This window comes from Habropoda laboriosa, unplaced genomic scaffold (assembly GCF_001263275.1).
Source record: "Habropoda laboriosa isolate 0110345459 unplaced genomic scaffold, ASM126327v1 scaffold2, whole genome shotgun sequence".
NCBI classification, from domain to species: Eukaryota; Metazoa; Arthropoda; class Insecta; order Hymenoptera; family Apidae; genus Habropoda; species Habropoda laboriosa.
The window spans coordinates 5062411-5075765 of record NW_017100190.1 but is presented as its reverse complement, the minus strand read 5'-3'; the positions used below and the strand labels follow the sequence as shown (position 1 = coordinate 5075765).

General features: G+C 40.0%; 2 protein-coding genes across 9 annotated transcripts in view; one reads left to right on the top strand and one right to left on the bottom strand.

The window, feature by feature from the left end:
- The window catches only part of LOC108579945 (LIM and SH3 domain protein Lasp), a 35736-nt gene extending 30046 nt beyond the window's left edge, over positions 1-5690 (top strand). Inside the window, exons 3-6 of one of the 2 annotated variants that reach the window (XM_017943579.1) lie at positions 845-1116; positions 1861-2064; positions 3770-3915; positions 4489-5690. In XM_017943579.1, coding sequence (XP_017799068.1) covers positions 845-1116; positions 1861-2064; positions 3770-3915; positions 4489-4668 — 802 coding nt within the window. In that variant the 3' untranslated portion in view covers positions 4669-5690. The remainder of the gene's footprint in view (positions 1-844; positions 1117-1860; positions 2065-3769; positions 3916-4488) is intronic. The other variant, XM_017943580.1, reaches the window with a different exon arrangement.
- Positions 5691-9847: 4157 nt separating this feature from the next.
- Positions 9848-13355, bottom strand: part of LOC108580154 (tropomyosin) — a 37815-nt gene continuing 34307 nt past the window's right edge. For 3 of the 7 annotated variants that reach the window (XM_017943820.1, XM_017943827.1, XM_017943828.1), the window contains exon 8: positions 11585-11779. In XM_017943820.1, the coding sequence (XP_017799309.1) occupies positions 11694-11779 (86 nt within the window). In that variant the 3' untranslated portion in view covers positions 11585-11693. Of the gene's footprint in view, positions 10324-11584; positions 11780-13355 lie in introns of those variants that run through there. The other 4 variants (XM_017943823.1, XM_017943822.1, XM_017943824.1 and 1 more) reach the window with 3 other exon arrangements.

Here is a 13355-nt window from a genome sequence, read left to right as displayed (position 1 = left end):
AACGTTTCGTCGAGTGTTGCGCAAGGGTGAAAGTAGGAGATTCCTTTGGAGAGAGAGAGAGAGAGAAAAAGAAAAGAAAATTGTACCGTGAGCTTGGAGAATTTACTATTCCTTCCTGTGTTTTTCGTCGGTTTCTTCCGCTGAACTTCACTCCGAGAGCTTCACTTCTTCGATCGTTTCGCAATGTGTACGTGTAATCAGAGCGTGCTTCATGCTCTCTTCTCCGTGACAGAATTATCAAGCATGCTTCGCAAAGGATGTCCGCGATAAGCGGCGGCGTCATCGACCGCTTGTCGTTCTCTCGAAACTCTTATTCACTGTGATCTCCATAATTTCTTGCTCGAGGATACTAGAGCCGAGTAGATTTTTCGCGGGGCGAGCGAACGAAGGACTGGAAAGAAGATTTACCTCTGATAACACGACAGTCTGTCGATGAAACTGACCATTCTTCCACACTTTTTAGTCAACTTGGTGGAATCGCTTAATTTGAGTGCGCGCGTTTAACCCTTTCGTTGCGACAGATTTTAATAGGTAACGCGTGTTAAACGATTTCTTGACCGTCTTGTTTGAGAAATTAAGGTGGAAGGGCGCGAAGAATGAAATTAGAAACTATTTTTCCAACTATACGTAACTGAAGGAAATTTGAATATCGTGGGATCAAGTTTAGGTTTGCTCTTCGATAGTCGCAGAGCGTTTCACCGTGGACTCGTTAATTCAGCTCGAGGCGGCAATTATCGACGCTTAATTAACCGTGTCCACAGAGAAACGCACGAAGAGTGTGCGTTTTCCTCGCTGGATAATCGAGTTTCCCTGCTAAATCCGCAATATTTCGCTTCTGTTGCAGACACATACCAAAGGCGAAGGCTACCACGATGGCGGAAACGCCGGAACTGAAGCGTATCGCGGAGAACACGAAGATTCAGAGTAACGTGAAGTACCACGCCGAGTTCGAGAAGGCGAAGGGTAAATTCACTCAGGTAGCCGACGATCCAGAAACACTGAGAATTAAACAGAACAGCAAGATCATCTCGAACGTTGCTTATCACGGCGAGCTTCAGAAGAAAGCCATCATGGAGCAGAAGAGGACGATGACCGGTGAAAACGGCGAACAAATCGGTGAGTCCGATGTTTGTCCTATGCGTCTCTCACGTGTGTCCTTTTCTATACTCGTCCCTCTGTGACAAATTTCTGTTTAAAATTGGTCAAATGTTTTGGGTACACGGTATTGGTCGAGGGGTAAATGGAAGCTCTTCGAAACGTTTCTAATACTCTAACATACGTGTTAACATTCGCACTGGGTTGTGAAAACACTCGAGAAATGCTTCCTTACTCCCTTTTATGGGTACACTATGTGATACACACAGGGGATTGTGATATAAGCGGAGATAGCAGGTTTCAGATTAGCTGCTTCAGCTATGGATTACTTCGAACTGTCTCCAAATTTCCTTACACGATCCTTGAGATATAGCCTCTTCAGGGAAGCTAACGCATGTGTACATTTCAGTTTTTCTAAAAATTCCAATATTTGGTATCAAAATTTCCCCTGAAGAGGAAAATAACACCGGAGAAGAAGAGGAGTGTCCTACTAACCGATTAATTACCGCACAGCCACGAATTATTGTTTCTTTCACCCTTTGTTAACATTATCTTACCAAATTCCCCTGTTAATTCGATTGATAGCGATATAGCGTGTTAGATAAACTTCGTCGACGTATAAATAGCGTAAGTAGAGATACCCCGAAATTTTCCAATTACCTACTAGAATAGAAGAACGGTCCAAAAAATGAGAGGGGTCGTTTAAAATGGCGTAGAAAGGTTGTCTCGAAAGCATATCGCCAGCTTGTGTATTGTTGAATCCAGAGTACGTAGAGTACACGGACGGTACGATCGCGCCTACATCGGGCGTGAACGCGAATCCACCGGCCGCTAGAACTGCGAGCTCGCCGGTGCAAAGGACACCAGGTAGGATCGCCGATTACGATCCCCTTAGCGAGGCGAGACCGAGCCCCTATTCCGCCAGGCAAGCAGCCACCACTGTGATTTATACGAGCGACAAGGGACCAGGTGAGTTCTCGCCCATTTTACGCTCTAGATATCCCATTTTCTTTTCTCTCTCTCTCTCTTCTTTTTCTTTCAACGTGCCCCTTCACCCTATACAAATCAAATTCGCCCTCTTTTCCAACCTTTCATTTTTATTTCCACACTGTGTAATAGCGTACAGAGTGATCTATCGTGATCTACAGTAACTTTAAGCGATCTACATTGTCACCTAGAGTAGAGATCTATCTATCTATCTTTACCTAAAGTAGATTTAGCCCTTTAACGGCACGCTTCGACGGTGAAATTTTCTATTGCGTGTTTCACGATTTTTTCACGCGTGAAAAGTGCTTCACAATTCGCGATATATTCTGCAATACACGCCTTTCGCAGTTAAAGAGTTAAAGCGGTCCATTTAGACCTTTGGTCTCTATTTTAGCGCGAAGTAGCTTTAGAACAACCGAGAAGTAATTCCCGCTGCGTATAGTTATCACATTAGCGTCGGATGACGCACACATGCGTCACTCAGGTTTTTGACTTCACTCCGGATGACGCGGAATACGTCATCGAGGTTTCGACATATCTAATCTCAGAATAAACTTACAAAACTCTATAAATGACTAAATTTCTAGACCTTTCACGAATTGAAACAATTTTATACGTGTTTTACCACTTTCTTCAAAATTCCTTTGAAATCTATTAATTAGTTAACAAGTTGCAGCAATTTTTTGCTTTAAAAGACGCGAAATCACTTGTGTGAAGCGCGGCTAAAAACGCCCCGACGCTAATGTGTCGAGATATACAGGTCACAAGAGCGGGGAGCGCTAGTGAAGCAACAGGTAGAGGTAGTGGGGGGTCGCGTCCTTGAGCGATCGAACGAATCTGGCCAGACTATAGCCCGCTAGAAATTCCTATCTCAGCGGTATCAAAGTGGGATTGGCTAATCAGAATGAATGGAACGCCCTGTACACTATCTGCTCTACTTCTTTTCCCTGTCCCAACAGCGAAACGATACTTAAACGCAATTGGAACGCAATCTTCGCTCCCTTGTTTCGTGTATCAACGGTCGTATGGGTTGGCCATTGGGTTGCGCAACCGGTAACAGTTAGTTTCAATAGATCACCTTTTAATTGGATTAGTTCGAACGAGAGATAGGTGGATACAATTCAAACCGCTCCTATTGTAACGTCGGCTCTGTTATTGTTTTTTCTCCGCGAATGACATCACCGGTGAATTTGTCACGCGTCGTTCCTCCGTATAAAATGATCTGCTTCTCTTGTTTCTGTGTGTTACATTTTCTTCTGCGAAATCTATAACGCATAATCGGCGGAAAAATGACTGTGGTTAACGGTGGCTGGTGAAAACAAGTATTATTTGTCCCTTATTATTTTTTTTCTCTCTGTGCAAATCTGTGGTGCGTTCACTTTTTGTTGTTGCCAACTCACCGATTCACTGGTAAAACAGCTTCACGATTTTTGTTCCTTTTTTTTTTTCCTTTTCTTTTGTTACGTGCACCAATTTTTGTATGTGTTTTGTTGGGACGCAGAGCAACGGGTATTGTACGATGTCGTTGTTCGACACGGTGAAAAAAAAGGTGGCTTTTCGCAAGGAAGTTTTCACGTTCGAAGTGGACACTTTGTTTCTTCGGAGATGAATCGATTCCTCGAGCGAATTCTTCTCGTTGTGTTTAGAGATGTTTCCCTTTTGAGTAAATTGAGCGAATCGGTTGTAGTGACGAATCCACCGACCAGAAAGATCGGTTCTGTGGCGGATATAGACCCCGTGAACGAGTACTACGGATCGTTGACGCCAGCAACGAACAACAACCACGTCCCACCACAGCATCAGCCGCCTCCACCACCGCCCACCAACGTTGGGGTAAGTTTTCCAGCACTTTTTACCGTTACCTGCTTCCAATATTAGAAGTGGAAAAGAGGAATTTGTAATACGTTTCATAACGCATGTGTCACTATTGATCTACGACAGGAGTACTCAAGTGTCACGTGTATGGCACAATCGTTATTATCTCCGAAAAGTATTCCGAGTGATACAGCTTTTGTTTTATGTCACCAAATGGACCAGTTTTTCTTTCGTCTTGTACGCTCGAACTGAGATCAGAATTGTGTGATCTGTATTCGTTAAAACGAGCGATAATAGAGAGTGTTACTCTTGTTTTCTTCAATCACATTAACCAATTAACTACGTAATTTAAATTAATTTAAGTTACATCGGAATAAGTTACAATCGATTTATACTCGAAAGCCGCTATAGTGTCGCACCGTTCAAAAAGGCGACCTCCGCGAAAGCCACTGTAGCGTCCTTCGTTAGGTTAATTAAATTTTACTCCAGTAGTGGAATTTCTCTTCTCCGATTCGAAAATGATCGAAAAGCAGATACAAAATCGAAATCTTTCAAACTCTCTAATCTCCCCGTTCCCCCGTCGATTTCCAGAGGATGTACAGAGCAATGTACGACTACGAGGCGCAGGACCTCGACGAGGTGAGCTTCTGCGACGGTGATCTGATCGTGAACTGCACAGCGATCGACGAAGGCTGGATGACTGGTTTGGTGCAGCGTACAGGTCGGCACGGCATGCTGCCAGCGAACTACGTCGAACCGGCGCAGATTTAAAACGCCTTCCTTTGTAACTGCGTCTTCCTCCGTCTTCGTTTCGCCCGGTGTCCCCCAAAATGCCACACCACCACTCTCGATCGAAAGGACCGCGCACCGTGGCACGAAACACGGGATTAGCCGTGCGTCACAGGGAGCAGCCACTCAGAATGGGGCTCCAGAAAAGGAAGACACTCGAACGTGTGTACACGTCCTTCGAGGATTCTCCTCTTTCGTAGAATCGAGGGCGAGAAACACCGTGTACACCGGTCGAGTCGAAATAATTTGCCGTCGTCTAAATGGGATACGTCGATCGACGTACGATGAAGGATATCAGAGAGATTCTTTTTCTTTTTTTTTTTTCTGTTACGTCGACGTGCGATTCTCCTCTGTCTGTTATAAGTCTGTAAAGGTTCGTGGTTGTATTCTGCAACGAAATCGCCGATCTTCCTTTTCCGTAGGGTTTAGAAATGTGAAAGGTCTGAATCGAATTGGGAACACTTTTCTCGCGTTCGAGATAGCTAAGACAAAATCGCGATGTTTCTTCACACACACACACACACACAGTGCCTGCGTCGTTTTTCTCGCATTTAAGTCGGCAAACTTAGAGGGTAATTCCATGTTGGGACCAAATTCTGCTTATTGCGAGAAACATACAAGTGTCTTTCGCTGAAACAGTAGTTCTTCTTCTAACGAGAGAATCGATACAATGGTTTTGCTTTTTTTTTCTTTATTTTTGCTGTGTAATAACGTTTGTCGAAACCATTCCGTTGCTTCGAGGATTCCACGGTAATTGTTATTGCGACATGACGGTTGCGCGGTGACAAAGACTGGAAGGTCCTAACGTTTGTAGTTTTAAAAATCTTTTTTTTTTTTTTGTAAGTAATTCTGGCACGTTTTTTTATTTGTAACAGTACGACCGTTTTTTTTTTCTTCCTTTCTTTTTTTAAATACTTTACGCGCATTTCACGTAACCTCATGCATGTCCAGGAACGATTTTATTTTCGCGCGAGAATAAACAACCTGTCGGCCTTTGTTCACCGCAGCGCAACGTCCTGACTATTTCTCTCTCTGTTTTTTAAACATTTCACGAATCATTGGAACGTACAGTATGCAAATTGCATCGCATATTTATTTACAGAAATTGTATAGATAGTATCGCAATATTATGTGAGAAAATGTAACGCGTTACAATCGTCCATTGTGATCAGAAGGAAAGAAACGATGTGCCTTATATACGTAGACCTCTTTAATTAGGACAATCTTTACGCGAGATTTATCGTCGCGATTTAGATGGAAGCAAGATAGATGAAAAGGATTATGTATAATAAAAAAGAAAAGGATAAAACGTTACGTATCATCGGAGCACAGAGAAGGAAATTTTTTCATAGGAGCTAACGTGAAAGTGAATCTAGTTAGGATTATATATATATATATAAAACAGAAAAACAAAAAAAGCGAAGAAGAATGTAATGTAATTGTTGATAGGAAAGTTTCGTTACACTTGCCTTGCTCGATTCGGAGCATTTCGATAGAAAGCAACGATCGCTGGAAAACCTTTATTACCGTTTCTCTTTGACTAATTAACGACATTAACCGACATTTACCTATAATAGCTGTTAAGTTTTTTTTTTTTTTTATCACGCGAGGTTCGCCTGTATTTAAATGCTTCTTCCCCGGCTTTCTACGATCCTCTTTCAGTGCTGACCAAGCGATCCCCAAGTGCGGATATTCCAAAGTACCCGTTTGACAATTGAAAACTGTCGATTTCTAAGTTTAAATGTTATCGCTGATCCTTACGACAGATACGTTTTAGTTGTAAGTCGTAACAAATTTCACTTGTATCTTCCGTAAAAATCTTCTTCGCGTATGCGATTTGAAATTCCGATTCGACTTTAAAAGCGTTACAAATCTTTCAATTTTTCTTTCACACGGAAGAAAGAGATCGTCCAGTTTATACGTCAGCGTACATGTGCAGTTGAACGAAACGCGTTTCTTGAACCTTTTTACCTATTTTAGATTCGACTAATCTCGCTTGCTAAGAACACGCAGTACTGAAACGATTGGATCGCTTTTTTCTCCATTTCACAGATACGTTTTCTCTCTGTTACAAAAGGTGTTAAAACACATGCGGGTTCGCGGGCAATACGAGACAGTGATCGTCCTCTCCGCGACGGTCTCGATTTTCTAGATAGCTTTATACCTCCCTGACGTTCGGTTAAATGTACAGATAATATAGCGATCGAGGAAATTCGAACTATAATATTATACGAACATCGTGTCGCCGTTGCGGAGAGAGTTCTATTCGCGGAATATGTCCATTCTTTTATCTCTCTCTCTCCTTCTCTTTCTCCCTCCCCATCCCCACAATTCGTTGATGAATTGTCTTTGAAAATTGGTTTTTTCACTCTGTTTGGAAATTTCGTTCCGCAGAGACACGTACATACGCCGTATCTGTTAACATTGCATTTACCTGAGTAGGAGATTAGAATGAACAAAAACAGTTTATATGGTACATTAATGTAAAAGAAATAAATATTAACGTCGTTGCGCGGCGTTATTCGACTTTTCGTGATAAACCGCGAGGAGATATATTCATATTTTTGGAAACATGTTAGCATTATTATTATTAATATTATTATTATTTCCCCCTTTTGTAATTATTAGAACACCGATAAGACGAAGAATCTACGATTTATAATTGTGAAAGCATACAGAAATATATGTTAGCGTTGTTTAAAACAGATAATATTATATTATGATACGAGATCATAAACAATGAATATGTTATGTAAATTTTCGCCTATGATTATTGCTACTATCCCTTCTTCTTCCAAATATTTTCACGACAGATTCGTCGTTCGTATCGCTCAAGAACGTATTTCTTTTTTTTTTTTTCGTTTTTATTTATCACAGTAGAAGGATATTCTTTATTGTTTCTTTTTCCCTTTTTTCCTTTTTTACATAACTTATCCGTTATTTTGCCGATACATTTTTAACGCGTTACGCTGTGACGTTCGGAAACAATTCGAGCAGTGCGGTTTTCGTGGCAAACGAAACGAAATCCTGCTTTGCAAAAGTACAAACAGAAATTATCGCTGTTGCTGCAAAACAAAAGTCGAATAAAACGGACGCGGCATGTGTTTCAAGTATAAAAAATGCACATTTATTGAAAGTGATATAAGTACAGTAAAAGGGTAATAGTTGTTTGTTTTTGTTCGTAAGACCGGTTATCGCAGCTGTAAGTGCACGTTTATCGACTCTCAATTGGGCCCATATACGATTTAACAGATTTGGGCAAAATTTCATTGGTGATTCGACGAATGAATATGTATATATATATGTATATTCGAGAGATATAATTGAGGGTGTAGAAGCTGTACGATGCATTTCGTAAATTCTCAACGATTCTAACAAATCTGCATTAATAATGCCCAATTCTGGTACAAAGCCATTCGTTAATTAGCTTTCGGGCAACGTTCTTTCTCAAAGTTGCCCGGAAAATTCGAAGGATATCAGAGCTATTAAACATGTTAAAATACTAAGTGCCTTTCCGTTTTAAATATCATTAATTTGCTATCACGTTTCATTTTTTTTACTTTCTTATCCTTCACCCTTTAACTGCTGAGATTTCTAACTTCACGCCGCCAAATAAAATTTCGAAATGAACGTCCGAAAGCGAAATCAGAGATACAATTGAAATGAAACAGCAAATACAGGTGTGTGTTGATAAACAAAAATCCCGAAGCAGTCAAAAGGTAGGTACTTCGCGTTAACCTTTCATTTCTTTTAGCATAAAGTAGTATATTATTTTGGCAAAACGATTCGTTTCTTTCGAAGCGAAACACTCGGTACAAAAAGCTACTCGCGTTAACCGAAACGCGCGACAGTAATTTTGACGTTGTGATAAAATACGAAAGCAAAAGAAGCAGGCGCCAATAATCACGAAACGCAACTTAAATCTAAATCAAGACTAGAATCTCTCTAAGATTTACCGATCGTTCAAGGCCTATTTTCTCTAGAGACACGAATTTAGTTTTCTTTTTTCTCTCTCTCTAATTTTTTACCTACTTTCTTCAATTATTTCTACTAATAAGAAGGAGTAACAAGATTGACGAGTTTCTCCCGCTGCTGGGTGACCTTGAGCAATCAACTAATCTCAGACAGACTGTAATTCGATGAATAGACCGCACTGCCTAGCCAAATATCGGTGAAACAACAGAAAAGACAAAGTCGAAGCTTTATCCATTTTTTTTCTTCTTTTTTCATGAACATTTCGTTGCAATTCAATTCACAAGGCCACGAAGAATTCACGAAAAAATTCTCCCGAAGGTTTCCCTTTTATTATTCTCGAAAAAACACAATCGAACGTGTTCGTTCACGATTGTTTCCATTTGATTAGTTTGAAACAGTAATTATCAGACTTTTATTTTTCCTTATCGTTTCTAATGATTTCGCTATTTTACGTACACGTACTCGACGAAGAATAAATTTCCCCTAAAAATCGGCTAATTGCGTTCTCGCGCTCGGCTAACCATTTTTCATCTTTTATTCAGTATCAAACGCTGATTATCTCTCTGCACGAGTATCTCGATTACACGAAGAGGCTACTATCGTTCCTTGGCACCAAAGTAAAGCCTTTCTTTATTTTTTCCTTTCTTTCGTTCACGGTGAGATTAGTGGCAGGTACGCGAGACGAGGGAATTATCAATCTGGCGACACAAGCTGAACTTCGCGATTAATGCGTTTGCTGATGGGAACATGATAGTGTATGCACGGGACGAAGGATCGTGATCAGGGTGGTGAACTGGATGAGGGAACGCCTACACAGCGATAGAGCATTAATTTGAATCCTAAGTGTGTTAATATTCCGTTGAGGTACGTCAAGTTGAAAATGAACGAAAATGATCGAGAGGAAAATATCTGAGAAACGTGGGAAGAACGGAATTGTTCTAGAAAAAAGTCTGGAGTAAGTATAAGTAGAAAAAGTAAACGAAGGGAAGTAGTTCAGTCTAAGAGTATTCACCTAAATATACTAAATCCTCTGTTATCGAATAGCACATTACACCATTCGAAAATCTACTGTTTAATAAAACCCGAATAAAAAATCTATTTGCTCTTCGATACGCTAAAAATCTTCGAACAGAAGAGAGATTCTAAATATTCTCTATACTTGATCGCAAATGAACTTAAACCTAAATTCTGCCCGCATAATTTCCATTCCACTCTTTATCCATGTCTCCCCTTCTCCTCTTCCTTTTCTTACAATCAAAATCTATGAAAGAGAAAATCTAGCTAAACACTCTTGCATCGATCCATCGTCTGTGTAGGTCTCGAGAAGACGCCTGGCGTCGCGTCCTCTTCGTCCTGGTCGAAGAATCGAAGTTCCATTTTGGGGCGTCGTGCGTCGAAGGGTCCGCGGTGCTGGCAGTGTCACTTTAGCGTGATCTTTTCCTCTTATTTTCTTTTCTTTCTCCTTTTCCCTTTCTCATTTAAACGATATATGTATTCAGAAGTGTGTGTATATGCTTGTCTGTGTGTATGTGTGTGTTATACACGTGTCAGAATAGCCGGGAGGGAATTAGCCCGCCTGCTAATATCCGGCCAGGTCGGCGAACGTCTTATCCATCTCGTCGGCGATCGCTTTGTACTTACAGCGCTCGTTTACCACCACGTCTGCAAATGCAAAAGGGAGGGTTACACGTGGCATTAGTCGGATATCAGACTCTGGAATTAGTTGGACACCCTTACCATCACCATATATCATTTTGTTAAAAAGAGAGAGAGAGTGTGTGTTATGACAGTTTAGTAGAGGAACTGGTTGATTTAAGTTTGACCATCAGTTTATTGACATGGGAAATTTTTCAGGGTACATCGTACATCTTCTCCAGGAGTGTAGCATCGATCGTTCTTTTTTTTTTTTTTTTGGTCATATTTATCACTTAACGGTAAATTTGCTTGATTATCAATATCGTTTGTTAACGGCTTATTGTCGTGGTAATAATTAAGAGTTACAGGGAAATCGAATATTCTTGGAAGGTCTGTAAAAAAATAAAAAAAATAAGTAGAAGTACTGTTTTGTTACAATTTACACATCTTTATTGTCGCTCGAAACATTTCATTGAAACAGTGACTTAAGGTGTTATCTACGTTTCTAACAGAGAGTGACCAAGAAAAATACACATTTCGTTTCAGGGCTAATCGTTTATTTGCCTGTTTGCCTGGTTACAAGGTATCGACGTATGGCGTATCGCGTTTTTGAATAAGAAAATCGCGCCTCGTCGAAATCTGAGTACTTACCGGACACGTTTTCGTCGCGGTAGTAATCATTACAGAAACATCGTAAACGAATAACAATGTACAAACCGTGACTCGACTAATTACAGTCTAGAACAGACGATAAAGTCGTTGATTAATTTACAAAAAAAGAAAAAAAGGAAGGAGAAAAAAAGAAAAGAGAAGTTTGACGATCGAGCGAAATAAAAATTGATTTATATATGTATAACAAGTTTTATGTTTATTTTTATTATATTTCTGGTGTACATGGTGATCAATATCAATTACAATTGTACTATTATTTTCCTGTGAATAATATAGAATTTAAAACAATGCAAACTTTGTAAATTCAACAATAATGAAATATTTTCGTACGTTTCTTTAGAAAGATTAGATGTTTCTCAATCATTAAACATTATTTCCAATCTCCCTTTTTTCACATACGCATTACACAAAATTTATACACGAGAAAATTGACGTATCGTTAATATCAAAATTTAATAAGAATCTGAATAGAATAGAATATGAAGAAGTGAAAAATACAGTCTATGTTTCTCATGCAAACAAGTTGCTATTAGAACCCGAAAATGTCACAATGACATGTTTTCACAGGGCCGCTTAGAATAATAATAATAATAATAATAATAATAATAGTAACGTAAGCTGATTGACCGGTTTTCACGAAGCCACCACGAACGTGTTTCTCTCGATGCACAAGTCCGGCCAATCGTTTCGACAGCAGATGGACACGTATGATCGCCGACTATCGATTAATTCTTCTCGATCAACTCGGTGAAGGTGAGGTCCAGATCGTCGCAGATGTATTTGTACTTTTCCTTCTCGTGTACGAGCTCGTCTGAAAGGAAGTGGTTCTCGTTAAAACTTGCCATTGATCAAATACACACGTATATATTCCATCAATTATATTTATATACACGAGATAATCCTAGAAATTGAAAAATAAATCACGACGTCGTATTATACGGCTGATGTGACGATGATTTCTTATGCCAATGAAAGCTAACCAATAAAAGGTTAGTCACTTTAACACCTTGCGTTTATTACGCCGCAAATTATGCGCAGTAGAATAATTCTCTGATATTTCACTGAATAATAATAAAAGAATAACGAAACAAACCCGCGAAGCAAGGCGTTAAAGTAGAAAAAGTGACACGAAGGCTTCCATGATATTTATCTCGATATCCTGTTCGAGTTGGTAGGATATCGATCGCGTAAATACGATCGATTAGACGTACTCGCGGTGTGAAGCTGTCTCTTAGCGAATTAGTGCCTCGAGATATCGTTAGTTAAGCGGGTTAAGAAGCTCTGAGAAGTAACTTACGGATTACGTGTGTTAAGAGCAAGCGAGATTGTGAGAAAGGTGATTGCATGATATTTGATGGTATGTAGATATATGTTTAATTTTTTGTTTTTTATTTGTTTTGGTCGAAGCGTTAGAGGGATGTTGGTTAGTTGGTTCGTTAGACGCCGTAGAGTTCCATGAACGCCTGATCCAATCCGTCTCCGATCTCCTTGTATTTCTCCTTCTCGGCCACCATTTCATCTGCAAGCATTCGCAATGTTATTTCGAAGAACGGCTCGCAACCCTTCTTCTATGTTCTACACGAGAGGTTAAGTGTTTTTTTTTTTTCGAGCAGATCTAAGCAGAATGTAGAAAGGTATGTGCTAAGCTGGACAGGAAGCAGGGAGGAGGCTTTTGTCGGTAGATTGAACGTTCTTGCTGAATATTTTAACAGAGATGAATGAGAGCCTGACGGTCTTCGTGAGAACGAAGTGTAGAAGACTGTGGAGACTCTATGTGTGAGCTATGGTGTATGACGTTGTAGATCGATATTTCTATCTTACGGTACGTATAAAGAGAGACACCTCTTGAACTATCGATTTATATTTCTATGAATCTATAATTTCCTAAGGGAGCATAAAATTCGTAAAAATATAAGAATACCGGATATTCGAATATTTCTTCGAATTCTGACAGCAAAGAGGAGGCCTTGTTCGAAGTGAAAAGTTGCAAGAATCGAAGGTGTTAAATACGGTACGTTAAAAAAAAAAAATCATTTCTCAATGTCGCGCGTTCTCCGTTTATGGAAACTTCGTCGACTAAAAGAGAAATGCTGCAGGGTTACGTAACCATATTTGTCCCATCGAATCGCGGCAACCTCGACTCGAAAAAATGATCTCTCTGCCTACAGAAACGAAGATTATTCGAATATCTCTCTTGTGTCAATGCTAAAGTTTGAAAATTATAAAGAATAGGTAGTTCATGCTGGAGATAAGAGGGACTGTGGACAAGGTGATAGTCGTAAAAACTAGCAAAGAGAAGACAAGCAAGTTTACTCACCATGATTGTTCGATACGTACCATCGATAGATCTCGGCAGATTCTCCTTTCGTGTGTGGTGGCATGCAACA